Source organism: Sus scrofa, chromosome 17 (assembly GCF_000003025.6).
Source record: "Sus scrofa isolate TJ Tabasco breed Duroc chromosome 17, Sscrofa11.1, whole genome shotgun sequence".
NCBI classification, from domain to species: domain Eukaryota; kingdom Metazoa; phylum Chordata; class Mammalia; order Artiodactyla; family Suidae; genus Sus; species Sus scrofa.
Window position 1 is genome coordinate 61,571,542 of NC_010459.5, and position 26,619 is coordinate 61,598,160.

Sequence of the window (26,619 nt, forward strand, 5' to 3'; positions counted from 1 at the left end):
CCGGGGCGGGGCCGGGCCGAACCACCGACGGCCGGGCGCGGGGGGCGGTGCGGCGGCGGCGGCGGTGGCGGCGGCGGCGGGCCCGGCGCGGAGCGCGAGGCGGCCGCCCGGGGGCGCCGCGCGGAGCTCGGTCTCAGGCTGCGGCGGCGCGCGGAGCGGCGAGGCGGCGGGTCCGGAGGCAACGCGGCGACGGAGGGGCGGGCGAGTCCACGGCGCAGCACCCCCCGCGCCCCCCGCCCCCCAGCGACTGCGGAGAATGAGCGCCTCTGGCCGCCGAGCGCAGCCGGAGAATAAACCCCGATGATCTCGGGCTGATCCTGCGCCCGCGACCATGTCGGTGGCCTTCGCGTCCGCCCGGCCGAGAGGCAAAGGGGAGGTCACGCAGCAAACCATCCAGAAGGTGGGCTGGGGGCCGCGGTCCCGGGCTGGGGGCCACGGGGTGCGGGCGGGCGCTGGGCCGGGTCGAGGGCAGCCGGCGGGCGCGGGGCGCGAACAAAGCCGGGGCGCAGCCGACCGCCGCGACCCCGCTGGGGCCCCGCGCGCGCTCTGTGGCCAGCGTGCGCCAATGTGGGCGGGGGTGCGCGGGGGCGGTGGGTTGGGGCTCAAGGCGGCGCGTGGGGTGGTGTCCTCGGAGCCCAGCCCGGAACGACCCCGGGCCTCACCGGCCACAGTGGGGACGCGCCGTCTTCTGGGCCCGGGGCCGCGGGGCAGGAGCGCAGGGCGGCAGGACCGGGTGCCCGCAGGGTGGTGTCCAAGGGATGTTGTCTGCAGGGTGATGTCCGCAGAGCCAAGCCAGGGACGACCCCGGGCCCCGCCGGGGACAGTGGAGACCCGTCGCCTTCGGGGCCGGGGTGCGGGTGCACGGCGTCCGGACCGGGCGTCCGCAGGGTGGTGTCTGCGAGCCGCCCGGTGCGCCGAGGGGACCCTCCTGACTGGGAAAGTGGTGACGCTGCGCCGTGGGCGGCCCCCCGCCCCCGCGCGCAGTTTGGCTGGTGGAGGGCGCACGGGGCACATGGGGCGACGGGGATCCGTCCCAGCCGCCGGCCCCGCCTGCCATTTAGGTGCTGGCATTACGAGGCACAAAGAGGTGCATCCAGAGTGAGGGCGCCGGTCTTGCAGCCCCGCAGCCCTTTAAGGAGCGCTCCACGCCTCGGGGCCGGCTGGCCGGCCGCTCTTATTGGAGTGTCACGCTGCTTTTCAGCCTTGACACTTCGCCAGCCTCTTCACCTAACAAAACTTTACAGACTGGTTTTACAGCCTTGCCTGCGTGCTATAAGTTTGGCCTCGTGGTTTCCTAGACATAACCTTCACGTGGGTTTGGGGACATTTTAATACAAGTCTTAGGTTTTGAAATGGAAATTTAAAATTTTTACTGCTTCTGTTTAGAAGATAAAGCTCAGGAGAAAGTGGCTCTCGACTCTTCCCCTTTGAGTTCCTCGATGTCGGGTAGCCAGGTTGCTCTCCTTTCTAAGCTGGGTTCTCCGAAGAATCCCTGGGTTTCCGGGAACCTTTTATGTCCCTCTGGGATTCACCTTCTCCCGTGATGATGTTTCAGGGCTTCTTTTTGCTGTGACTGGTTTTGACGAATGAGGAGCCTCTGTAAACTCTAAATAAAAAGCAGTAGAAACACGAGGGAAAACGTGGGGCGTTTTCACTTGTTTAGTCCACACTTGAGTGGTGCTCGCTCAGTAGGGGCCCGATTCTCTGGGCCGGGCCCATCTTGATGCGCGTCACCGCTTGCAGTGGTCACTCTCATCAGCGGCTGGTGGAGAAGGAGAGCGGCAGAAGGAGGCCGAGTGCCTGCGGGTAAGTGCTGGAGCCAGGAGGCCAACCCAGACAGTGGCTCTCGGCTCGGGTGGGCAGCCCGGAGCTCCTCTGGGGACCCTGGATTTTTAGGTGAGCATCGTCCCTGTTCCCAAAGCCACCTTGGCATCAGTACTCATCCACGGAGCTGCACTTGGCGCTCGCTCCCTGTTGAAGTTCCCCAGATTCTCTGGGCCAGAGTGTGTGTGGCCACGCTGGTCCCAAGCATCCGAAAGCCTGTGTCCCAGGGCAGAAGGTCTGCCAGCTGGCCAGTGGAGAGGAGTCTTCAGCTTAGGCTGTCGTCTCACGTGCTCTGAGAGGGCTGGGCTGGGTACTCACTTCGATGTTTGGAAGCGTTCTCCTACTGGTGTTCTGAGAGGGCGTGAGAAATGTGTTCTGTGCTCGTGGGAGCTGTGTCCACAGCCTGTGCTCATGCTCAGAGCATTGAGAAAAGCCAGGGGTTCTACAGCAGCCTCCTTGGTAGTGGCACAGCAGAGAGTATACACTTGTCCTGAGAGTACATTTGGATGGGAGCCTGTCAGGCAAACTCCTACTCAGCCTTCAAGGCCCCACTGAAATGTCCCCTCCTCATGCCCCCGTGGCAGTCACGTGAGGAATGCTGTGCTTTGACATGTCCCTTGGGCTCCCAAGTGTTTGGATCATGGACCTGTTCTTGTGTTGCCAGGCTGGCACAGTATCTGGCATAGTTAGTGCTTCGTACTTGCTGGAGCATCTGTGACCCTGGTTCCATCAGTGGAAATTTTGGGTTAGGCAGGCATATTTGTCTCCTGTGGCTACCGTAACAGATGACCTCAAACGGAGTAGTTTGGAGCAGCAGAAATTAATTTTCTTGCAGTTGGGAGGGCCTAGAAGTCCAAAGTCAAGGTGTTGGCAGGGTTGGTTCCTTTCTAGGGTCCTGAGGGAGAGTCTCTGTGTTTCTCTCAGATTTGGGGGGTGGCTGGCCGTCCTTAAAGCCCCTGGGCTTGTTGGCTTTAGACGTGTCACCCCAGCCTCTGCCTCCGTCTTCACGAGGCTTCTCTCTGTCCAGTTTCCCTCTTCTCCCAAGGACACCGGTCAGAGGATTTAGGGCCCACTCTAATCCAGTATGACTTCAGTTTCACTCGGTTACATGTGCAAAGACCTTATGTCCAGATGAGGCCGTGATCACAGATGGCGGCTTAGGACTTGAACTTGTCATGGTGAGAGACACAGTTCAACTTGTGAAAGAGGATGTGGGGGGAGGGGTTCTGCAGACAAGGAGAACCAGGGCGGGGGGCGGGGGTGGGGGGTGGGAAGGGGCTCAGAGATTGAGGACATCATGGGTGGTCCTGCAGGAAGCTGGTACAGGCACCCAAATTGTCAGGGCCCCGAAGCCAGCCGGAACTGGGGGGCCTGGGCCACGCGCGAGAAGTTTTGCTTTTGGGGACGGAGCACAGCGCTGGTGCAGGTGACACAAGGCTCTGGTGGGAACCCCAGGGGATGTGAATTTGCCGGCGGTCCTGACGTGGAGGTGGGCAGCGTCCCAGCAACTCTCCCTGCTTTGGGGCCGGGGCCTGAGCCCCCGCGCTGCCAGTGGACTGGGCTGCGGGGCTGGGCCGAGGCCCGTCGGAGAGGCCCCTGGGCGCCCAGCCTCTGCTGGCAGGCAGGTGCCTCCCTCGCCCCGTAGTTGCTTAATAAAGTAGTAGTTTCGGCGTCACCGATGGTGTTGGTTTCGTCAGCTGGAGGGTGGGATGCTCTCGTCCTTGGCCGGGGAGGTGGCCCAGGGGGCTGATAGGCAGGTGGGCAGTGGCGTGTGTGCTGGCACGGCTCTGGTGCTGGAGATTGAGACCAGCAGGCGGCTGTCCCGTCCCCGTGTGCTGCGTGCCCAGGGGTTGAGGTGGGGGGCCCAGGTGAGGGGTGACCATCTGGGTTGGGGGTGGCCTGTGTGCAGTCAGACCTGAGACTTGTCTTAAAGAAGGTGGCTGGGGGTTCCCGTCGTGACGCATCGGTAACAAAGCCAACTAGGATCCATGACCATTCGGGTTCACTCCCTGGCCTCGCTCCATGTATTAAGGATCCGGTGTTGCCGTGAGCTGTGGCGAAGGTCGCAGACCCCGCTTGGATCCCGCGTGGCTGTGGCTGTGGTGCAGGCCGGCAGCTGCAGCTCTGATTCAACCCCCAGCCTGGGAACCTCCATATGCCACAGGCACAGCCCTAAAAAGCAAAAAAAAAAAAAAAAAAAAAAAAAAACCAACTGGCCAGAAGGTCCCGCTGTGTCACTGTGGGGTTGGAGGCATTTTGGGAGCGCTGGGCCGCAGGTTCGGTCACCAGCCGTGCACGGTGAGTTGAGGGTCCGGTGTTGCTACAGGTCCTGCCTAGGTTGTGCCTGCAGCTCCGACCCAGTCCTGGCCCGGGAACGGCATGTGCCACAGGGCAGCGAATAAATCCCAAGACGGTGACTCATTTGTCAGGGGGATGAGGGGCCGTTTTGAAAACTGGAGCTGTCCTCACAAGCGGGGACGGCCTGGGGACGCTGAGCCTCCCCTGACCTGGCGGGCAGTGGTTCCTGGAAGCGCTGTCCCTGGGAACAGAGGCCTGGAAGGCTCTCCTGGGAGCTGTGGTGGCCTCGCGCTCCGGTCCTCAGGCCCGCCCTGGGGCGGGGGTGGGGGGGGTGGGACCCCATGGAGCGTCAGGGGTGCCCGGGCCAGGGTGCTGCCCTGAGAGCACTTGGAGCTGAGTCCTGGAGGCTCTGAGTGCAGGCCCCCTGGGGTGGGGAGGGCACAGCCCCTGCCAGGCCTCCGGCGGCGCTGCTCCGGAGCCGGCGGCGTCCCGGGAGCCCTCTGGTGGAGGGTGGGGCATCTGGACCAGCTCTGCCCTCTCCTGCGCTGGGAGGGCAGGAGCCCCAGGCTCGCAGGGACGCTGTCCTCCGGCCCAGCACACGGGCCCGTGCTCAGGCCCTGAACCCCCGGCGCCACGGAACAGGCTGGGGGCCTTGAGAGCCCTGGTGGGGACGCCTGCAAGGGAGCGTCACGGAGCAGGAGCCTGCCCCCCGCCTCCACACCCCATACACAGCTACCACGTGGGCACGGAGCAGATGTGCCCACGGCCACCCCACCCCCCCGCACCCTCGTGCTGTTTTCATGGCTAAACCAAGTAGCTACATTTTTTTAAATTAAGGAATAGTTGACTTGCGCTGTGGTGCCACTTTCTGCCGGACAGCACGGTGACCCCATCACATGGGCGCGCCCGTTCCTTTTTCTGCATCGTCTCCCGTCGTGTCCCTCCCTGGAGACGGGGTGTGGCTCCCAGGGCTGCGCGGCGGGGCCGTCGCGCCTCTGTGCTAAAGGCGCCCCTTAACCCCAGACTCCCTGTCCTCCCCGCGCCCCTCGTCCTCTTCGTTCTTTCTTTATTTCTTGGCTGCCCCGAGGCGCGTGGCGTTCCTGGGCCAGGGATGGAACCCCAGCCACGGCAGTGACACCGCCGGATCCTCAACCGGCTGAGCCCCAGGGAACTCCAATCCTTCTCTTCCTAAGCGCGTCTCACCCGTTCCGCGCAGCCTTTCTTCTGGCGGCAGGAGCCTCCTCAGCTCAGGTGTCCGTCGGGGTCGTGGCCTCAGGGCTGCTGTTCTCGGGCCTCCGTGGGCTCCCCCCACCACGTCCCGGATTCTTCAGGCGTCTGCGCCGCTCTGAGGCCTTCCCTTCCCCCTTTGGCATCTGCTGCCTTGTTCGGGGGACCAGTGCTGTGGGGGATCCTGAGAAGAGGTGTGTGAGGCACGGACGTTTGGAAGAATCCTCTTCCCTTCCCCGGGTCCCCAGGTTCCCACGGTGCCTCGGTGGCTCCCGGCGCCTCTGGCCTGTGTGTAAGGGCTGGTTTTGCCGGCGTCGTTTGCGATTAAGCTGCGGGCATGATACGCTTTCACTCCCCACGTCTAAAGATCGCTTTCCTGAAAACGAAGGCGTAACCGCGGCACGAGCGCGGAGTGCGGGCCGTGATCTGACCCGCAGGCCTCCCTGCTGCCCCGTCCGCCCCGTCTGCGCTTCGTGGCAGAAGGCCCATCACTCGCTCCCTCTTCTGTCTCTAACGTCGATGCTCCAGAAGCTCATGGTTCAGCTGGTGACCCCCTGGGTGGGAGATGCGTTTCCCGGTCTGTGTTGAGGAAGCGTGTCGATTCCCACGCTTTCCCACCGGCGGCACAGCGGCAGCGGTGGCGGCGTCCCGGCAGCGGTGGGACACAGGTACGCAGGTTCCATCCCCAGCCCAGCGCAGTGGGTTAAAGGATCTGGTCAGTGTTGCCGCAGCTGCAGCGAAGGTTGCAGGGCCGGCTGGGCTCTGCTCCCGGGCCTGGGGACTCCATCTGCCGCAGGGGCAGCCGAAAAGGACCAAGTATGTTCGTTCCACCTTCACACCGCCTTGGGGTCAGGCGGGGTCCTCGCCCAGCGTGTCTCCGCGGGACGTCACACAGGCCCCGGCGTCACTCCCGCGGGTCCTCCCGTGTGGCTGCTCGGGGCTGGTGGCTCTCCTCCCCTCACTCCCAGGACCTTTCTGGGCCCCGGTGTGTTTGTCAAGCTGGGCCTTCCCTCCTGGAAATGCGCGTTCTTCACGGTCTGAGCCGTCTCCGTAGTTCCTTTAGGGCGCTTTGCCTGCTCGCTGACGTTCCCCAAGTCCTGGAGGGTGGGTTGTGGCCGCAGGGATTTGTCTTCTGGTCTCACCACCCTGTTTTCTATCGGTCTTTGCTCTGCTGTCGGGAACTTTTCTGCCACTTCATCAGCCCTTTTTTGCCGTGGTCACTGTATTTTAAACACCCCAGAGTTTTTTGTTTTCTCTGCTGTGTTTAATAGTGTCTTTTTTTCTCCCCCCACCGCCCCCCGCCCTGGCACTCACAGCATGAGGAAGTTCCCGGGCTAGGGATCAAAGCCATGCCGCTTCGGCAGCCTAAGCTGTTGCAGCGACAGCGTGGATCCTTAACCTGGTGAGCCACCAGGGAACTCCAAAGGCATCTTTTTTTGTTTTAGTTTTTTTTAACGGCTGCACCTGCAGAAGTTCCCAGGCCAGGGATTGAATCTGAGCTGCAGCTGTGGCAACACTGGATCCTTTAACGCACCTCACCTGGTTGGGGGATTGAACTCTCCACAGCAGCCCGAGCTGCTGCAGTCAGGCTCTTAATCCGCTGAGCCACAGCAGGAACTCTGCATTTTTTTTTCAGATAAGTCCAATAACTTCTTTTATTTTTGAGGGTATTAATAGTAATTATGGTTTTCTCTCTTTTTGTATTTAAAGGGTTCTTCTTGTGTAATCATTTCCCCAGCTTTTGGCTGCTTTTGCTTGCTCTGATTCACAGGCTTCCTGGGTGGGCTGGTGTGGTGGCCCTTTTGAGGACCAGGGCGCTAGTAAGAGGGCACTGAGGTCTCGGCTGCCCACGTGTCTGGCACTTGCCTCCCAGGCCGGTTACGGTCCTTGAATCCCCTCCCAGGGTCTCCACCTTCTGAGCCTGGTGGGTCCCCAGGGTGGCCTGTGTCACAGCTGGTGCCGTGGGCACTGCCCAGTTACTGTTCTGACATTTGACTTTGCTTCTTGAACCCGCTGCCCGTGTTCTGTCTCTGTTCTCTTGTCCCTCGAGGGGCTTCTGTTCCCATCGCTCGCTCCTGAGGGGTATCTGGAGCTCAGCGGGTGCCCAGTCCGCTCTTTCACCCCACGTGTCCTGGCCTTTTCACGCCACTTTACTGACCTAGGACTTTGCTTAAAAACCCCTAACAGAGTAGCAGTTTCTCCTGCTTATAAAGACTACACAGATGTCCGTGATGGCTTGTTAGCACCTTGTCCCAGGGTAATGCCGACCTGTTTGCATCACCCCGACATTAAGCATCTGGCTTCCCCCTGTTTTGCACTGTTAACGGGTGATGCCAACATGAAAGTCCTGTGCTGGAGACGTCTGCATACCTAGCGTGTGTCCTTTGGGGAGAATCCCTGCCAGCCCCTGGAAGTTCCCTGGCCAGGAACAGTGGTGACCTGGGCCACGGAGGGACACCACCAGACCCTTAACCTACCTCGCCTCCAGGGAGCTCCGAGCGGGAGCGGGCACGGTCTGTTGTGGTGCCTTCCTTTCTGAACCTGGACGAGTCCTCCCTGTGGTTTTCATCAGCTGCTGCAGGTGGACTCTGCAGGCTGCTCCAGGCCCGCAGCGCCCCCGGCGGTTCTCCGTCTGGGGCCGGCTCCTTGACTGGGCTGGGCATTGCTGGACTTAGGGCATCGGCTCTGCGGTGCAGAGAAAACGGTAACGTGAAGCGTTCAAAGTTGTAACTGAGAAGTCACAGAACAAGAGAAACCAACTCTGGAGGCTCAGGGGCCGAGGGGAAGATGCGAGGCTGGCGGGGGCTGCGCTTCCGTCTCCCTGCGGTCAGGTTGGGCCCCGGGCTCCGTAGGCGCAGGATCTGAGGTCCGAGCGCGGGAGGACCGAGAAGGAGAGTCTCTGGGCAAAGGCCCTCTGTGGACAGCAGCGCGGCCGCCAGGGCTCTCCATCTCCGTGCCGCGTGCCCCGCGGCCTCCGCGGGCCTGCCAGGTGACGCCCCCCAGTGGCTGTCCGGAAGAGGTGCCTTCGTGGTCTTGGAGCTGCCCGGGGGCGCAGGCTGCCTCCCCCAGGACCCCCCCACTCCCTGTGGCAGTGACGGAGGGTCTCGCTCTCCACATGGGCTCCGGGGTTCACGGGGGGGGTGGGGGGGGTGGAAGGTGCCTGGTCCTGCTGGCTGGGGCTGAGAGCCGCCCGGCGCTGACGGCCGGCCCTGCCGGAGGGATGAGCAGCAAGCCAGGGCCTTCCTGCCGGGCAGGCCGCCTGCAGACCGGGTCCCTGCACTCACGCCTGCTTCTCCTTCAGATGCTGGATGAGAACCACCACCTGATCCAGTGTATCCTGGACTACCAGAGCAAGGGCAAGACGGCCGAGTGCACCCAGTGAGTGTCCTCCTGCCGCCCGCACCCCCGACCTCCCCTGGGCTGGGTGGCCTGAGCCGTTGGGCCGCGGGGCCAGCTGAGCGGCCATGCTCCCCCGGGTCACCCCCAAGGAACAGTGGGCAAGTTTGTGGGAAGCCCAGGCCGGCCACACCAGGGACAGCAGACCCCTCTAGGTGTGACCTTGGGCGACTCCAGGGCTGGACACAGAGTGGGCACACGAATGGCCATTGTAGCCGCCAGCGTGTTCCTCCACTGAGCTGAGCCTCCTTGCGTCCTCCCAGTGCCTCTTCAGAGGCTGAGGCTGAAGGTGGCCCAGTGCCCGGGCCTGGAGGAAGCTCAAACCCTGGCAGCCCCTCCCGTCTCTGAACAGACCCTGTGTTAGCGTCGCCCCCCAGCCCTGGCCTGTCCTGGGTGCCTTACCTCACCTCACCTGCACCCTCGCCCGCAGGTACCAGCAGATTCTGCACCGGAACCTGGTCTACCTGGCCACGATCGCGGACTCCAACCAGAACATGCAGTCCCTGCTGCCCGCCGTGAGTGGCCACCAAGCCAGGGGCGGCGGGGGGCGGGGGGGGCAGAGGTGTAGAAGCATCGTGCCACACCTTCGGAGCTGCTGTTTGGTCCAGATCGGGCGGGGGTCCTGTAAGCTGCTTCCCCTCTACATCCCGTGGCCAGAGGTGGGCCTGCGGGGGAGGGGGAGGGCCCCCGCCCCAGGAAGGTGGTGCTAATGCACAGGACATGCTGTGCAAGGGCCCTCGGACCCCGGGGTGGGAGGAACAGAGACCACCAGCCTGCCGAGACCAGGAGGGTGGGAGGTCTGTGCCGCAAGCCCAGAAGGACACAGCTGGTCTCCAGCAGAGCAGTCCCGAGCTTCAGGAAAGGGGGCCCAGCTTCGAACCTCCGCGCATGTGTTGACAAGCTTGGTGAACACGTGGCGTGTCCCTTCCATCCTGGCCAGAGGTGTTCCGGCTGGTCACTGGTGGTCCGGCTAAGCATGAAAGTGGGTCCATCTTAGAGGCGTTTGCCAGGTGCCCATGAAGTGTGTGGCTGCAGGTCTTGGGGCGCCTGAGCCCCGGAGTGGCTTCTGGTGGCGGTTCTCCGAGTTAGCCACCCGCTCAGCAACCTTCCCTTTGCCACAGCCGCCGACACAGAGCATGACGCTGGGCCCCGGGGGGCTGTCGCAGAGCGGCTCCAGCCAGGGCCTGCACGCCCAGGGCAGCCTCGGCGACGCCATCGGCGCGGGCTTGCCGCCCTCCTCCCTCATGCAGGCCCAGATCGGCAACGGTGAGAGGCCTGGGTGCAGTGGGTCGGGGCTGGCTCCGGGGCACAGGGTCACTGCCGAGGGTGACAGTGGCCGGCTGCCGCCATCCATGGGGGACCTCGGCCCCCTGGAGGTCCTGCTGCAGGTGCATGCGTGCAGTGAAACATGGGGGCACAAAGCCGTCATTCCAGGTCCTCTGCTGGCACGGCAGGGCGGGGGCACGTGCGGGCCCCTGACAGGAACGGAAGTGTTCTGTCCTTGGGTTAAGAACCATTAACAGGCGTCAGGAGCTATTAGCAGCAGCATCGTGGGGAGCAGGCAGCTGCCCCCCTCCTGCCCCCGTCGCAGTCACGTGCCGGATTCCCAGCGCCCTTGACCGTGGTCAGCCTCCCTCCCACGGTGGCCGGAGGGAAGCGAGCGAGCGTGAGCGGAGGCAGGGCCGCCGTCAGAGGGTTCAGATGCCCCCCCCCCCCCGCCGTCCCGCAGGCCCGAACCACGTGTCGCTGCAGCAGACGGCGCCGAGCACGTTGCCCACCACCTCCATGAGCATGTCCGGCAGCAGCCACGGCTCGGGGCCCGGCTACAGCCACTCGGGACCCGCCTCGCAGAGCGTGCCCCTGCAGGGCCAGGGCACCATCAGCAACTACGTGTCTCGGGCCAACATCAACATGCAGTCCAACCCAGGTACCGCCCTGCCCGGCCCCACCACCCTCCCGCAGGTGTGCAGGCAGCTGCCCCGGGGACGGAGCCCGGGGGCGCCGGCCAGGTGGGTGGGGGGCTAGGTGGCTGCCCGTGGCGGCTTCAGGGAAGGCTCTGGGGAGGGGTGGCATGTGCCCCACTGGGAGGACAGTCTGGGGCTCCCATGGGTGGGGAGCCGGCGTGGCCAGAGTGCAGGAGCGGGAAGCAGGCAGGGCCAGCTGAGGGGCCAGGGGGAGCCCCGTGAGCTGGCTGTCCACCGTGGCAGTGGCTTGGGACCTTGGGCATTTGGGAAGCATCAGGTCCAAACGGGGATGGCCCCGAGTGTCAGGCAAAGTCCAGAGAGGACCTGAGGCGCCTCCTTGGTTTATTGAAAGCGATCTACTTTGGATACGTTGAGTTGAATAAAATATGTTGCTGCACTAGCTTCCACCTGTTTCTTTTGGCTTCTCTTTGTGGCTCCTCTCCCGTTGTGCTGGTCGGCCCTGCCCTAGAGGGTCCTGAGCAGGGGTGACAGGAAAGGACAGGCTGTGACAGGGCCCCTGCCAGGGGCCTTCGAGGCCCGGCTCTGGGGGTGGGAGTGACACACTCCTCGGGGACCAGCCTGGGGGAGTGAGGGCTGGCATTTCACTCACGTTTTATGAGTCGCCCAGAGGTGCACTGGCCGGAAGGGTGCTGTGGCCTCGAGAGGCTGGCCTTGGTGGGGGGGCCCAGGCCGGGGAGGGAGGCGCTGCCCCGGGAGCTTCTCGGGGTTATTCGGGGTCTGTCGTGTCGCCCAGTGTCCATGATGCACCAGCAGGCGGCCTCGTCCCACTACAGCGCGGCGCAGGGCGGGGCCCAGCACTACCAGGGCCAGTCCATGGCCATGATGGGCCAGAGCGGGCAGGGGAGCGGCATGATAGGGCAGCGGCCCATGGCCCCCTACCGGCCCTCCCAGCAAGGTAAGGCCCGCCCTCAGTGCCTCTGTCTCCGTGGGAACCGGTGGGGGGTGGCACAGAGCCCTGGGCTGTGACAGAAGCCGGTGCCGTCCCCTGGGTGGGTCAGGTGCGAGCCCCCGTTGGGGGCGTGTCCATGGGGGAGCGGGGCCGGGATGCGAAGTCTGGGGTACCAGGGGCTGGATGGGTGGCAGAGGCCTGGGGTCCCCTGGGCGGGCATCCCCCAACTGGTGGCCCGCTGGGGAGATTCTCGGGTGCAGGAGTTAACTCCCAGTGCTGTCTCCCAGGCTCGTCCCAGCAGTACCTGGGTCAGGAGGAGTACTACGGCGGCGAGCAGTACGGCCACAGCCAGGCCGCCTCGGAGCCCCTGAGCCAGCAGTACTACCCCGATGGTGAGCTGCGGCGGTCCCAGTCCAGACCCCGTCACCCCAACACCCGCTGGCAGAGCTCACAGAGCCCCCTTTGGGGCTGGGGTGGGGGCGGCCACCCTGGGCTGGGGGGTGAGGTCCTTTGAGTGGACGGATGGAAATGCCTTAAAAAGTGGACATAAAAGTTGTGAGTTCCCTGGGGTGCAGCAGCATCTGCAGTGTCTTGGGAGTGCTGGGACGTAGGTTCAATCCCCGGCCCGGCACAGTGGCTTGAGGATCAGGCGTTGCTGCAGCTGTGGCCTAGGTCATGTCTGCGGCTCGGATCTGATCCCTGGCCCGAGAACTACACAGGCTGCGGGGCGGCCAAAAAAAATTGTGCAGCGCCTTCGGGACGGTGACAAGCCTGAGCTGACTGTCCCGTGTCCCTCACCTCCCAGCTGCTCGGTCAGTCTCGGCAGGCTCTTTGCCTTTTCTGGGTCACCGTTCAGGCATCTTTAAGTAGTCTCAGGTTTTGTGGAGGTGCCATTTAAAGTGGCCGTAGAGGCTGGGTGGGATCTGGGGAGGACCCCAGGCAGGGAACGGTGTGAGCTGGCCGGCTCTCGGTGTGGGTGGTAGGGAGGTGGTTGAGGCCAGTGCCAGGCAAGCCGTGAGCCCTCCGTGTAGCAGTGACCAGGCCTCGTGGGGGTCGTGTGCTCCTGATGGGATCCCACAGAGCAGTGTGGGACAGTGACCACGTAGTGACGTTAAGAGCTGCGGACGCCGCCCTTATCCAGCTTCACGCGGCCCCGGGAGCAGGGGGGCCGCGTCCAGCTGCGACTCTCCTGACCCCAGCGGCTGTGTTCCTGGCTGTCCCTGCCAGGTCTGGGTGGTCAGGGCCCTCCGCTGACTGCAGGGTGTCCCCGTCTGCCCACAGGACACGGCGATTACGCCTACCAGCCGTCGTCCTACACAGAGCAGAGCTACGACCGGTCCTTTGAGGAGTCCACGCAGCACTACTACGAGGGCGGTAAGGCGGCCGCGGGCTCCTAGCCGGGTGTGCCCGGGGTCTGGGGCGGTGTCCGCCAGTGCCTACGTGTTTCTGAAGCAGGAGGGCCTCGGGGTCCAATCCACCACCTGGTCGAGGCTCAGCCTCCTCGGTCAAGGCCATCCGTTGTTCTAAACTCGGGTGGGCGGCCGGCAGGGACCCAGGCGCCCTGCCCCCTCTGGACCCGAGCCGCTGGCACGTGTGGGGGGGTGTTGCTGCAGTGGGGGTGGCCTGGGCATTGCTTCAAACACCTGCTGGCCGATAAGGCGCATCTGGGGGTGGGGGTGGTCCGGTGCAGGGTCAGATGGAGGTGAGGCCACGACGTGTTGGCCGTGGCCGCCTGGACAGACAGCCCTGCTCGGTAGTGCTCGCCCATTCCTCTGCCGTAAGCGCTCCCAGCCCCACTGACCTGAAGCCGTCCAGGTGACGTCCCTAAACATAGATTTGGGAAGAAACAGGCACAGGTGATTCACAGCGGCTGCCAGCTGGCCCGTCGGGTGGAGGGACTTCCCAGCGTCCTCAGGAGGCCCCCGAGAAGAGGGCATGAGCGCCCAGGGTGACGTGATGTCCAGGTACCCACCTGGGTGTCGGGAGCAGGGAGAACGGAGGGGCTGCCGGGGGTCCTGGAGAAAGAGGACAAACGGTCCATGTGGGACGGGTGCCTTGAAAAGTCGCGTTTGACTTCCGGGGTGATGTTTTCCTAGCGGTAAAATCGCAGAACAAAACCGACCGTCTTAACCATTTTAAGTGCACGGTGCAGGGGCGTTAAGTGCGTTCCCATTGTTGTGTCCGCATCCCTGCCGTGGTCTCCGAACCTTCTCAGACCCTGGCCCCCGCCTCGCCCCCGGCCCCCGCACTCCTCTGGGTCCCTGGGGGGGGGGTCACACAGGGTTCGTCCTTTCCCTCAGCAGCACCTCTCCAAGGTCATCCATGTGGGAGCAGGTGTCAGAACTGCTTTCCTTTCTGAGGCAAATTGACCACATTCAACTTGCCCCTTCATCTGTTGATGGGCCCTTGGGTTGCTTCTCCTTTTGGCGATTGTGAGTCGTGTTCTAGGAATGTGGGTTTACAAACATCTCTTCCAGGTCCCGCTTTTGATTCTTTGGGGTGCAGGCAGACCTCTCAGATATTTGGCTCGAGACCATCAGGATAAATCAGAAGTTGCAATAGAGAAAGTCACCTGAGTTTTTTGGTTTCACAGTATATACAAAACTAAAAAAAACCCAATGTATTTAACTTAATTTAAAAATAAAAACCCTGGGAGTTCCCATTGTGGCTCAGCGGTAACGAACCTGACGGGCATCCATGAGCATGTGGGTTCGATCCCTGGCTCTGCTGAGTGGGTTAAGGATCCAGGGTTACTGTGAGCTGTGGCGTAGGCCGGTAGCTGCAGCTCCGGTTCAACCCTGAGCCTGGGACCTTTCATGTGCTGTAGGTAAGGCCGTAAAAAGAGAAAAAGTAAGAAGCGAGAGTTCTCGCGCGGCCGGGGTGCTGCAGGTGCTCTGCCGAGACCCTCTGCACCCCTGCGGACGTGGCGCTGCGAGCGGCTCAGCGTCTGCGGGCTGCGCTCTCCCACCTGCGCGCTGTCTCTGCGTCCACAGCGCCCCCTGCCTGCCGCGGCCGCGGGGGCCGCAGGCGGGTGCTGTCCGGTGGCTGCACCCCGGCCCCGCTCTGCTCTGCAAAAATCCACAGACAAAGCTGAACGGAGAACAGTGGAAAACGGCACTGGAACAGGGCAGTGAGCAGTTTTGCACAGGAAGCTTTGGGAGGTGGTGCCTGCAGTCCGCCTCAAGCGGGGACAACGCCGAGCCAACAAGGGGAGTTTGGCGCCTTGGGACGTGTGAAGGCTGCTAGTGAAGGCTCTTCCCCTCTCTCCGGGGAAGCAACTGAAATGAAGGAAGCTCTAGCAGAAGCTCTAGGACTTGTCAACACATCTTGCTGTGAAGATGGGTGGCGGGTCTAGACGCCACGCAGTAACCCTTCAGAACTGGATGAACGAAGGGGTGGAGACGCGTAGGAGAAACACACAAGCTCTCTCGGGAGTGAAAGGGGAGCCCTGAGTAAACAGTTTGAAACAACTTAATCCGGCATAACTGTCTTCAGTTAGTGGTGGATAGATGTTTTAAAAAGCAGCTTTTGGCAAAAGAAACTACGTACAGGGTTACCAGAAAAAAAGACCCTTGACTTCCTAATGGCCTCAGGCAGACACTGTGCACCCTTTGCACAGCCCCCTGTGAGGTTTAGGCTCGGCTCCGGTCACAGTGTCCAGAATTCTTGAAATTATCTGGGGTATTATCAGGAAATGAGGTACCTCGAGGACACCCCTGTCACCTCAAGCCTCGTGTGTGTAACGTGGTAACTTGCTCCCAGCCGTCCTGGACCTGGGGCAAAGCTCTTCATGAGCTTCCCGCCGGAAATAACGGGCTGTGGAGAAGAGTTTGTGTTCGTTGCACGGTATCGACAAAGAGTGTTACTGCCTTCGTTTCGCACTATGCTGTGTTTCTGCTGCTACGTTTATACAGTGAAGCAACAGCCTTGCAGATAAACAAGGACAAGTTTAATAACAAAATACTCAACTTAGTTTTTAAAAAAACCCAAAAAACGAGAGTTCTCTTGTGGTGCAGCGTGTTAAGGACCTGACGTTGTCCCTGCTGCGGCTCATGCTGCTGCTGTGGCTCGAGTTCCGTTCCCGACCTGGAAACGTCGCCGTGCCACAGGCATGGCCAGAAAACGCACGAAAATGAAAAACAACTAAAATCATTACAATGGTCACATCAGCAGTCACAGGTCACCATCGCAAATACAATGAAAAAGGTGACTCAGAGACACGGCGTGAACAAAAATGCTGCCAGGAGAATGGCCTCGGCGGGCTCGCTGCAGACCTTCGACCGTCGAAAGACGCCGTGTCTGCACAGCCCGGTGAGGCGCGCTGTGCCCCTTAAACCCAGAAGCGGAGCGGCCGGCTCGCGGGGCGATCCTCTGTTAGTGTTTTCAGGAGCTGCCGTATCGTTTTCCACAGCAGAACGGACGTTTCGGGACGCGTGATGGGAGATCACAGACAACTCCGAAGCCCAAGGGACGCGGCCCCGGCGAAGCGGCGTCTTCCCGCCTGCGTGGATGGAGACCTGGGCTCGGCCCCGGCCTTCTCGCGCGGGGGAGCCCGCCTGCTTGGGTGGCTCTGCAGGGCTGGGGGTGCTGCAGCGGCCGTGGCCCGGCGTCACCCTGGATGCACGAGAGACATCATGACGGATGTAAGCCAGGGAACCGCGACGGCGCAGGCTTCCCCAGGTAGACTCGCCCGCAGGCAGCTCGAGGGTCCCCGTTACCTTTGCACACTGACTGTCCGTCCTGGCGTCGGCTGAGCTGCGTGAACGGGTGGGGCTTCTTCCCAGCCTTTTCATGCCCCGCGACGTAGGCGTCGTCTGTGTGACAGTCGGTCTTGCTTGTCTTAGGACCGAAACGGACACACCTGTGGTCACCTGGTCCTTGCAGTGACTGGGGCTTATCTACCTCTTAGTCCTCACGGTTGGAAGCAGGAGTCAGTGAGGGAGCCTTCTCTGCATGTCACCTACCTCTGGCCTTGGACGCCTCTCCAGAACAGTCCCTGAGACAGGACCCGGGGCCACGGCAGCTTTGTGGGCTCAGGAGGTGGCACTGAGGCATTTGTGAGGCTTGAGGGATCGGCGGCCCGTCGGGAAGAGAGGCAGCCACCCCTCAGCCAGCTTGACCGGGCGGCACCTGGACGAGGGCAGGACACCATGCAGCACGGCTCCTGATGGCAGGGCTGCCCTGAGGCGTGGGCAGCGGGAGGCTCAGCAGGTGCCCACGCAGGCGCACCCTGCGGGGCCAAGAGTCTGCTTGTTTGGGCCATTTTCAGAAGGGTTGCACATTTGAAAATCAGAGTCTGCTGCCAGGGGCGTTTGCGCTCCTGCGTGTCCGTGCTGTGAAGAGAAAGCGCCCCGGGGACCGGCGGCCAGCGGGGCTCGTCCCCTCCAGGATCGTGGGCCCCCCGGCCTGCCCCCCACGCTGCTCTGCTGCAGGGAGCCCTGCGGAGCGCGTTCGGCAGAAACGCTCACCCGGACAAGCTTTTTGAAGTCTGAAGTGTATGTTTTGTACCCTCGTTGTGGGTGACGCAGTCTTGCCTTCCATAATTGATGAGAAGTTTGCTAAAACATTCAGTGGCTTCTTTCAAGGCAAGCGTGGCAGATGGCGCGGTTTCCTCCTGGCGATGGCAGTGCTTTGTTCCACCTTCTTGTTAATGACGCCTACACGGGACCACACCTGTGTGACATGGCACCAGTCACCCCTCAGCGGGTGGCCTGCCAGGTCTTGTCTGGGGGGGGCATGCGTGCCCTGCGGCAGGGACGTTGGGTGGGAGCAGTCAGGGGCGGGCTGTAGCCGACAGAAAGACTCGTCCCCCAGGGGATGGGGAACCTTGTGGGGCACGGCTGGCCGGTGCTGGGGTTGTTCACAGGCGGTGGCACCCGTGGGGTCTGTGGAATGACAGGGTGCTGGCGTAGAGGCCCAGGGCCAGGAAGGGGCCGGGCAGGACAAAGGGTCGTGGGGGCTGCCCCAGCAAGTGGGACCCGGTTGTCGGGGGGTCCTGGGTGCGGAGCGCTCCGAGGCAGCCCGATCGTCCCGATGGCACTTCCCTTCCTCTCCGTGGGGTTTGCAGGAGCCAAGGCTGGACTGAGCCGGTGACCAGCGTGACATGTCCAGGGCACTAACATGGCAGGTCCCCCAGGTTGTTGCCAAACCAAAGCCGGGGCTGCTGACCCGCAATCGGTAAAGCCAGTTTCCCGACACGGGGTCGTGGGGAAGGAAAGGGCAGTGTTTAGATCGGGGACAAGCGAGCGGTCCAGGCGGCGGGTGCTTAAAAGGCCGAACTCCTCGAAGGCTTTCGGGAAGGGTTTTTACAGACGGGGTGGAGGCGCCGTGGGTGCGAGATCAGCGCGGGGCCCTTCCGATTGGCTGGTGGCCAGGGAATCAGGACAGCGTTCCTGGTTCCAGCCTGTCGGGCTCCGGGTGGGCAGCTTATGCAGGCAGCTTCTCCCCCTGGGCGGGGGTCTCGGTATCTGCAAAATGCCTCAAGGACATGGTTCAGAATATTCTCCGTAGCCCCTGGCTTTGCTTAATGGCTAAACTGTAATGTCTTGCTTGACTGTTTTGCTTTCTTCATTTTCTCCCTTCTCTGAACGTATTCTTTGATGAAAGATCTTCTGTGGACAAAAGGCAGGAGGAGGACGTGGGGGGGGTTCTGGGAAGGCCCCCAGGTCCTGCTCGGCTGCAGGTTTCCTGCCAAGGGTGCGGGACCGGTGTGTCTGGGTGCTGCCTTCTGTGTAAAAGCAGAGGGTGCCCAGGGGGCGTTCACACGCATGCTGGGAACAGACGGGAGAGATGCCCAGGACAGCGCTGGAGATGCCGTGGGGGCGATGAAGCTGGGCTGGCGGGCCGGGCACGAGGGAGGCCCTCCCCCAGACCTCTCCGAGGTGGGCTTGCCCTGTTTTTTATTTTTTAATCTTTTTTTGTGTGGGGAGGTGCACCCACGGCACGCAGAAGTTCCCGGGCCAGGGATTGAACCCACGCCACAGGAGAGACAGTGCCGAATCTTTAGGCTGCTGCGCCACCAGGAAACTCCAGTTTTCACCTTTTCAGATCTCCTCAATGTATCTGGGAATTTAGAAGTCAAACTTGAAAATGTTAAATATTATTGGGTATCACTGAAAATCAAAGCCCAGACCCATCCACACCCCTGTGGTTGCAGCCTGTGGTTGCAGCACCGCTGTTGGGGGCGGGGGGGTCCGCCTTTCTCTGGACAACGAATGGCAGCCGCCTGGGGGTGGGCACTCGGGACAGCGGAGGTGATTCCACCTGAAACGGCCACCCCGCGGGTCCCTGAGGCCCATCCTTGCTCGAAAACTAGTTTTTTTAGATGAGTCTTTTGTGCATTTGCCCCTGACTGTTTTGCAGCCGTGTTCCTGCCAAGTTTAAATAAGCAGAGCATTTAATGACAACATCGGCCTCTTTCACAAACAAGTGGTTCCTTTTTTCATGGCTTCGATTCTTTCTTTTTTTTCTTTTTCTTTTTTTTGCGAGCTACACCTCAGCTGTAGCAATACTGGATCCTTAACCCACTGCGCTGGGCCGAGGATTGAACTGGCGCCTCCACAGAGACAGTCTGAATCATTAACCCACTATGCCACAGTGGGAACTGCACAGCCACGAATCTTTTTTTTTTTTTTTTTTGTCTTTTTAGGGCCATACCCATGGCATATGGAGGTTCCCAGGATAGGGGTCTAATAAAGCTACAGCTGCCAGCCTACACCACAGCCACAGCAGTGCCAGATCCAAGCTGCGTCTGCAACCTACACCACAGCTCACGGCAACGCTGGATCCTTAACCCCCTGAGCAAGGCCAGGGATCAAACCCGCAACATCATGGTTCCTAGTCAGATTCGTTAACCACTGAGCCACGATGGGAACTCCGCTCCTACTTTGTTCTTTTCCTTCACAACCAAAACCGCAGTTGACCAGCTGCTCGGATGCCCTCACTGGGAGGCAGGTGCTTCAAGCCTGGTCCTGTCCTGAGGCCTCGTAACAAAGTCCCCAGACAGGCAGCTTGGAGCAACCGAGATGGATCTTTTCGAGGTCCTAGGGCCAGAACCAAGATCAAAGCGTTGGCAGGGCTGGCCCCTGCTGGGGGCTCTGAGGGAGGGTCTGTCCCAGGCCTCTGTCCAGCTGTGGGAGATGCTGGTGGTCCCTGTGCCGGGGGCGTGCAGACTGGGCCCCATCTCTGCCTCCGTCATCACACGGCCTTTGCCTGCGTCTGTGTCTAGATCTTCTTCTCATAACGACACAAGTCCTTGGATTGGGCCCAGGACGGCCTCCCCTTAACCGATCACATCTGCAAAGACCCTATTTCCAAATGGGGCCACGTTCCCAGGTTCCTGGGGTCAGGACCTCAACATATCTTGTGCGAGTTGGGGGACTCACTTTACCAAAACTGGTATTGGTCCTTGTCTTAATTGCATTAACCTTTTCATTTTGGCTCTGTGTTTGTATTCCTGTAAGGTGGTAAGAGAAAGTGTAATAAAATTTTGAATTGTGAAAAGAAGAGGTAGTGAAGCAGCGGGCTCAGTCGATCCCAAAGTGGCCCATGCCTCGCGGCACGTCAGAGCTGCCATTGCTCCCTGGAAACGAACTCGTGTCTCCTTCCCTCTGCAGGAAACTCGCAGTACAGCCAGCAGCAGGCGGGGTACCAGCAGGGCACGGCTCAGCAGCAGACATACTCCCAGCAGCAGTACCCCAACCAGCAGGGCTACCCTGGGCAGCAGCAGGGCTACGGTAAGGGGGCCTCCCCGTGCAGACCGTGCAGTGACCCCGGCACTCCGTAGGTGCAGTCGCGGATGTCCAGAAAAGTTGCCTGGAGGGTTGAGGGTTCCCCCGTTGTTGACCTCGTCCTTTTTCGGGCTCCCATGGTCACAGCTAAGAAGCCAGTGGTGGTGTGTGGCCATGGCTGTGGCAGTTTCTTCGGATCTCGCTGGTTTGCTGCAGGTCCAGGACCCCGTGTAATGTCGGCCCCGCAACTCCCGGGGCTGCTACAGTTCCTCGGACTTCCCTGGTCTTTCTTGACCTTGGCACTTTTTTTTCTGGCTGCACCTGCGGCATGTGGAAATTCCTGGGCTAGGGATCAAACCCGCACCGCAGCAGTGACAACGCAGGATCCTTCACCTGCTGCTCCACCAGGGAACTCCCTGGCCTTAGCGCTTTTGTGCAGGGCTAGCAGGCACTTTGAGGACCCTGCCGTGGTTTGAGTTCACCTGGCCTGGGGTCTGGGTTTGCAGAAGCAGCCCACGGCGCTGCACTGCCTTGTGGGCGTGACTTGCCTCTGCTGAGGCTGAGCTCGCTCGCGCAGTCAGGGATGTCTGCCTGGCCCCCGCTGTCAGCCTCGCCGCCTTCTCCAGACTGAGAGTCACCAGTCCAGCCCCACCCAGGGGGCTGTGTCCACTTGGACTCTCTGGTCCTGTGGGGAGGGTGGGGCCCTCCTTGCCCCGTCAAGTAGTCATCGTTTGCTTGTGCCCGGGGAGGGGGGGCTCGTGGGTGTTATTTTCGTCCTCCGTTGCAGTGCAGCTCGCCTTTATCTTGCTTGGGCTGGCTCAGTCCTCCTCTCGGGAGCTCAGTGGGGGCCTGTGCCCCTGGGCACACCCCGTCCTTTTAGTTTTAAGAACTTTCTTATTTTGGGGACTGCAGTGTTTTCCCAGCCGCAGCCCTCAGAGCAGCCGTTTCTGGAGAATGACTCGGCCTTTGTCAGTTCTCCCCCTTCCCCATGGGGTGGTTGCTGTCTGCAGTGACCGCTGTGACTGGTGCACCCTGGTCCCAGGAATCGGGCGCGCAGAGAGTGTCCCCCAGCCCCGTTCCGGTGGGGCGGGGCCCTCCCCGCACGGGTGCCAGGGTCTCAGGGACTCAGGAGGACGGGGCCATCAGGGGGGCTCAGGGCTCCCGTGTGTGTTCCAGGGCCTGCCCAGGGCGCCCCCTCGCAGTACCCCAGCTACCAGCAGGGACAAGGCCAGCAGTACGGAAGCTACAGAGCGTCTCAGACGGGCCCGTCCGCCCAGCAGCAGCGGCCGTACGGCTACGAGCAGGCAAGCCTTCTGCATGTTCCCAGACTCGCCGTGTGTGTCAGACGTGACCAGGGTGGCCTCTCTGGTCACGAGCAGTAATGAGACGGGTGAACTGGCACCCAGGGCCCTTCCAGAACGTCGATGCTCGGCGCTTGTGAGGTTTTCAGAAATTACCCGTGTGTGCATGCTCCCGTTGGCCACTCACAGCTGGCACTTTGTGTCCTCAGCTATTGCCTCTGGAGCCTCGTCCTTTGACTTCAGGGGTTCCCCATGTGCCCGGTGGCGTTGTGGTCCACTGTGGGCTTGGGGGACAGTGACCAGACAGAGCTTGGGGTGTGCGTTTCGCCCAACAGAGCCTGCAAGCCAGGAGGGAGCCGCGGCCAGTGGTTCTGGGAGGAGGCCTCGGGGGCAGAGGGACAGGGCAGCGGGTGGCATGGCTGGCTTAGACCTGCGGCCCTCCCTCAGGTGACAGTGAGCGGGCCTGGCATCACTGACAGGGACGGGGCAGCAAGGGTGTCCGACCTGCGCAGAGCTGTTCCTCTGCCAGGACGGCCTGGCCTCGCCCACCCCAGGACCCTGGTGCCGGCAGAGGGGCTTTCAGCGAGATCCGCTGGTGACTGGATGTGTGGTGGGCGGCAGAGACGGGTGGGGTGACCCCCAGGATTTCAGCCTGGGTGGCCGGAGACAGTCTGGGTGCAGAGGAGAGAGTCAGGGAGGCAGAGGGTCAGATGCCTCTCAGACACCCACCGGGAGGCGCTCAGAAGGGCCCTAGAGCAGGAGTGTCGGCCCTCCTGGTGGGAGAACCCACGGGGGGCAGAGGGGGGAATGAGTGCCGGGGGCGCCTCAGGGGAGGTGACCTGGGGCCAGAAACGAGGATGAGGGTGACCCAGGGCAGGAGGAGGCTGTGCAAAGGCCCTGAGGCAGCTGGCCTGGTCAGGGTCAAGTGCCTGGTCAGGGTGGGGCCTGTGGGGAGACCCCGTGGGCCGAGAATTCCCCTGGGTGTCTTGGGAGCGTCCTTTGCAAGAGGTGGTTGTCCACTGGTGGCCTCCTGTGCTGGGTCAGTGGCACTGAGCACAGTTTACAGGCCAGTGAAACGTCCAGGCACCGTGTGGACTGTGGCTGCTTTTCTCAGGTAACTCAATAGGTAAGGTCCGGGATTTATTCATTTACGTATTTATTTATTTTTATTTTTTATGTTTGTTTTTTGCTTTTGAGGGCTGCACTGTTGGCACACGGAATCTCCCAGGCTGGGGGTTGCATTGGTGCTACAGCCGCTGGCCTACACCACAGCCACAGCAGCATGGGATCTGAGCCCCATCTGACCTACCCTGCAGTTCACAGCAATGCCAGATCCTTGACCCACTGAGTGAGGCCAGGGATTGAACCTGCATCCTCATGGATCATAGTTAGGTTCTTAACCCGCTGAGCCACAACAGGAACTCCTGGTATTTTTATTTATTTATTTATTTATTTGCTTTTTAGGGCCGCAGCCACTGCATATGGAGGTTCCCAGGCTAGGGACCAAATTGGAGCTGTAGCTGCCGGCCTACGCCAGAGCCACAGCAACGCAGGATCCCAGCCATGTCTTTGACCTACACCACAGCTCATGGCAATGCTGGATCCTTAACCCACTGAGCAAGGCCAGGGATCAAACCCGCATCCTCATGGTTCCCAGTCGGATTCATTTCCGCTGCACCACCACGGGAGCTCCTGGTATTTTATTTTTAAATGCTTCTCACCCTGTCCCCTAGAGGGAAAGGATGGCCGGTTATACTCAGAGACTGAGTTTTCAGCACAGAGACCCAGGCCCAGGGATGGGTGGTCTGAGAAGCAGAACTTCTTGGCCGTTGAGACAGCGGATTGGCACATTCTCAGGACGCCGGGCTTTTGGCAGCAGTGCCGAGGTCGTTTGTGACGGGGCAAGGCCCCGGCAGACCTCGCCGTTCACGGCAGGGCCAGGCTGGGCTGCAGTGCCGCACACAGTGAGCCGCTGGGTGACGGTGTGACCTCTGACCCCCTCTGACCCAAGCCAGTAGCGAAGCTTGGATGGAGGCTTCCAGAAGGCCTGGTGGAAACGGGCAGGAGCTGTTTCCTTGCAGGTCCACTTCCATCTTATCCTGGGTGTTGGCTGGCGGGGTGGGGGGTCCGTCTTACTTGGGGGCGGGGGCCTCTCCCGCAGGACTGTGGAGGTGCAACCTGTGTCTTGTTCTCTTGCAGGGCCAGTATGGAAATTACCAGCAGTAAGGGACAAGCGTCCGTGTGGAGCCTCGCGGTGGCATGACTGTCCGGGGACGGACAGGCTGGTGACAGTTCTGACGAGCTGTGACCCGTGGGTTGCGCCTTCGCCCCACACAGCGTCTGCATGTGAGGCGGGCACATTTCATGCTGGGTGTGACCGTGAGCGTGCACCGCGGGTGCCAGAGGCGCTTTGATGGTGTGACGCATTTGGTGCTGTGTATAGTATTGTATGTCCGTACAACGGAGACGTCCTCCCTTTTTGTCCCCCCGCCCCGGTGTTTCTAGCTAGCTTTAGGGGTCCTTTGGTCACCAGAGTATTCGGTGCCCAGTGGTGGACGCACCCACACGATGCCACGGGCCACGTCCTCATAGAAACAGACCCTGTCGGACCGTGGGTCGTGAGCGTGTCTGTCACTGGCCGCGCCGCAGCTGGGCACGTGTGCACAGCCCCGGGGTGGGTGGCAGCCCCTTCTGTGCCTCGATGGGGAGGGGGCGAGAGGCATCCTCTGTGAGTTGAGTCAGTTCCTGGTACACGATGGAAGGATTAACAGGCTTCATTTGAAGAGGCTCTGGACGGCTGTTTCCAGAGCGCCCGCGTTCCCTGTGTCTCTCACCGATCCCGTTTCTCCGAAAGGTGACGTGTTTTTGTACGAAAAAGTAAAGCGGGGTCAAAGACTGTGGTCCAAATGCGTGTGAATCCGTGACGGCAAAGCGGGACGAGCCTGAGCCGGGGGGAGGCTCTCTGAGGGCAAGAGAGGGCAGGTCACTGGAATTTCCTCGGCTTGGGCCCTTGTTTAGCTAATGGTCATTTCTGGGACTTTAGTATTTAATAGGCCCAGTTCTAAATTTACAATTTAAAACGTAGACACCCAGTTTTCCAGGCAGTTGGCAAGCGTCTGTTTCGCACCCTCTCATCCAGGACGGCCGTGTTCCCATCTCCAAGCAAGCGCTCTTTTTCTTTTAGGGATGTCTGAGATTCACATCTCATTTGTAAACAGAACAGCGCCGAGTTTTACAGTGTTCTTCCTTGAGAAGGAAAGGTCTTTTATCAAGAAATTCGAGTCATTTTTTACATTCCTAGGACATCACATCCCATTTAAATTCTGTGCAAACATTGAAGACAGCTCACGTGGAAAAGTCAGGTCAAAGAAAAATTCTGCGTTTCACTAGTAAGTCACATGGACATTTCATCACCCTGCACTTGGGCAATAATATCCCTGTTTACTGTGACGCCGTCAAAACGTGTTGGGTAAATGCTGACCTATTTCCAAGACAACCAAGAAAATACAAGAACTCTCCACTTCTTGGTATATCAGCTCTACTGAAGGTGATGGTTTTAATCATTTTAAGTTTTACGTTTTAAAATTTTAAAGTCATTCTTTATCCAGAGTTGAATGCTTTATGGTTAATAAGACGTTTTTCATGTGTTTTTACTGGAGTGAATTCTGACAGCCCACCTGGGAATGTGGAGGCAACTGTGGTTGCCGTTCTACAGCTGAAGAACCGAGGCTCAGAGGACAAGGACAGCCCGTGTCGCCTACAAGTCCTGCTCTAGGACCTTCTCCCCGCTTCTGTGGAGACAGAATCACACAGACATGGGGATAGAAGTGGTTATTTTGTAGACATACGGGTTTTAGAAAAACCCTTAATACTGCTAAGGGCTTAAAAATACATATCTAGATTAAATTACTGCAATGAGAGAGTCCTTAATTGCTAAATGACACAGACATTAGCAGTTTCATTTGGGGAGTCATTTCCCCTGATTTTGTTATGTTCTTTCCTGACAATTTTCCTAGAACTAATTTGCAAGTTCAATTGGGGATTAAAATTTTCCCTTGAAAATGTTAAACATTTCAGGTAACTGAAAATAGTTTATTTGTATTCCTTGCCAATCTGGGAATATGCCTTTTATTTTTTTTAAGTGCTGTATTAATACTTTTTGAAGGAAAAGGACGCTTAAAATTTTACCCCGAAACTTCAATCTGAAATGTCTTACATTAAGAATTTCTTGAATGTTGTGTATATATTTTTAAAAAAGCACTTTGTGAAATAGTTTGTACATTTATTTCCTAATTTATACATGATTTTTGGTGTTGATATATTTAATGATTAATAACAAAATGTTTATTTAATGTGTTGTCCATTCTTATGTAATATTGTGGGGAAAGTGATGCCAGCAGCTCCTTTTCGTTCTCTGTATTATATCTTCTCTTCTGTAATATGAATGTCTGCAAAGCTTAGGCTACAATGAGTTGTCTGTGCAGTGTGCTTGGTGGTGCTTGTTTTTGCCACTGCTTCGGCAGAAGGCCGGGGACGGTGGGAGCAAGCCTGCAGACGACGCTCCTACTTCCTGCGCTTGTCCGGAGTCTGACACTGACCCGCCAGTGTGCAGAAGTGCTGACCTGTCCACGGGGCGGGCGTGCCGAGGACCGGGCATCCGGGCGGGAGCGGGGCCGGAGCCGGTCCAGGTTCGCACGCGGCGCGGCCGTGGGGCGTCCACACAGACCCGCACAGAGGGCGGCCTGACTTTCGGCCGTGGCTGCACCTCTGGGCGGAGTAAGTCAGACGGGCTCATTCGTGAGCGCGGTAAAAACCATCCTTCTTGGTTCGTTTCTTTTTTCCGTCGGAGTTTGGCGTCGAAACCGTTTATGCTTTTGGTGTAATCTGTCAATAAACCGGTTCTTCGAAAACCACCCTGGAGACTGTTCCGTGCGGCAACGCGGGGAGCCGGGAGCCTACTTTCCGCGTGG

General features: G+C 60.3%; 1 protein-coding gene across 2 annotated transcripts; it reads left to right on the top strand.

Moving 5' to 3' along the window:
* Positions 78 to 26,563, top strand: SS18L1 (SS18L1, nBAF chromatin remodeling complex subunit). 2 transcript variants are annotated; one of them, XM_021078212.1, is made up of 11 exons: positions 78 to 400; positions 8,651 to 8,727; positions 9,176 to 9,260; positions 9,867 to 10,011; positions 10,475 to 10,672; positions 11,464 to 11,625; positions 11,907 to 12,011; positions 12,901 to 12,993; positions 20,235 to 20,354; positions 21,525 to 21,652; positions 23,849 to 26,563. In XM_021078212.1, exons 1-11 carry the CDS (start codon positions 332 to 334, stop codon positions 23,873 to 23,875), a joined length of 1,209 nt encoding a protein of 402 aa, XP_020933871.1. In that variant the 5' UTR covers positions 78 to 331; the 3' UTR covers positions 23,876 to 26,563. The 2 variants fall into 2 exon arrangements, with proteins under 2 accessions (XP_020933871.1, XP_020933870.1); XM_021078211.1 differs by having other exon boundaries at positions 125 to 400; positions 21,525 to 26,563.

Coding starts and splice junctions, on each gene's coding strand:
- SS18L1 (XM_021078211.1), top strand. CDS start 332: ATGTCGGTGGCCTTCGCGTCCGCCCGGCCGAGAGGCAAAGGGGAGGTC. Junction 9,261..9,866: donor TGCAGTCCCTGCTGCCCGCC/GTGAGTGGCCAC, acceptor CCTTTGCCACAG/CCGCCGACACAGAGCATGAC. Junction 12,012..12,900: donor CCAGCAGTACTACCCCGATG/GTGAGCTGCGGC, acceptor GTCTGCCCACAG/GACACGGCGATTACGCCTAC.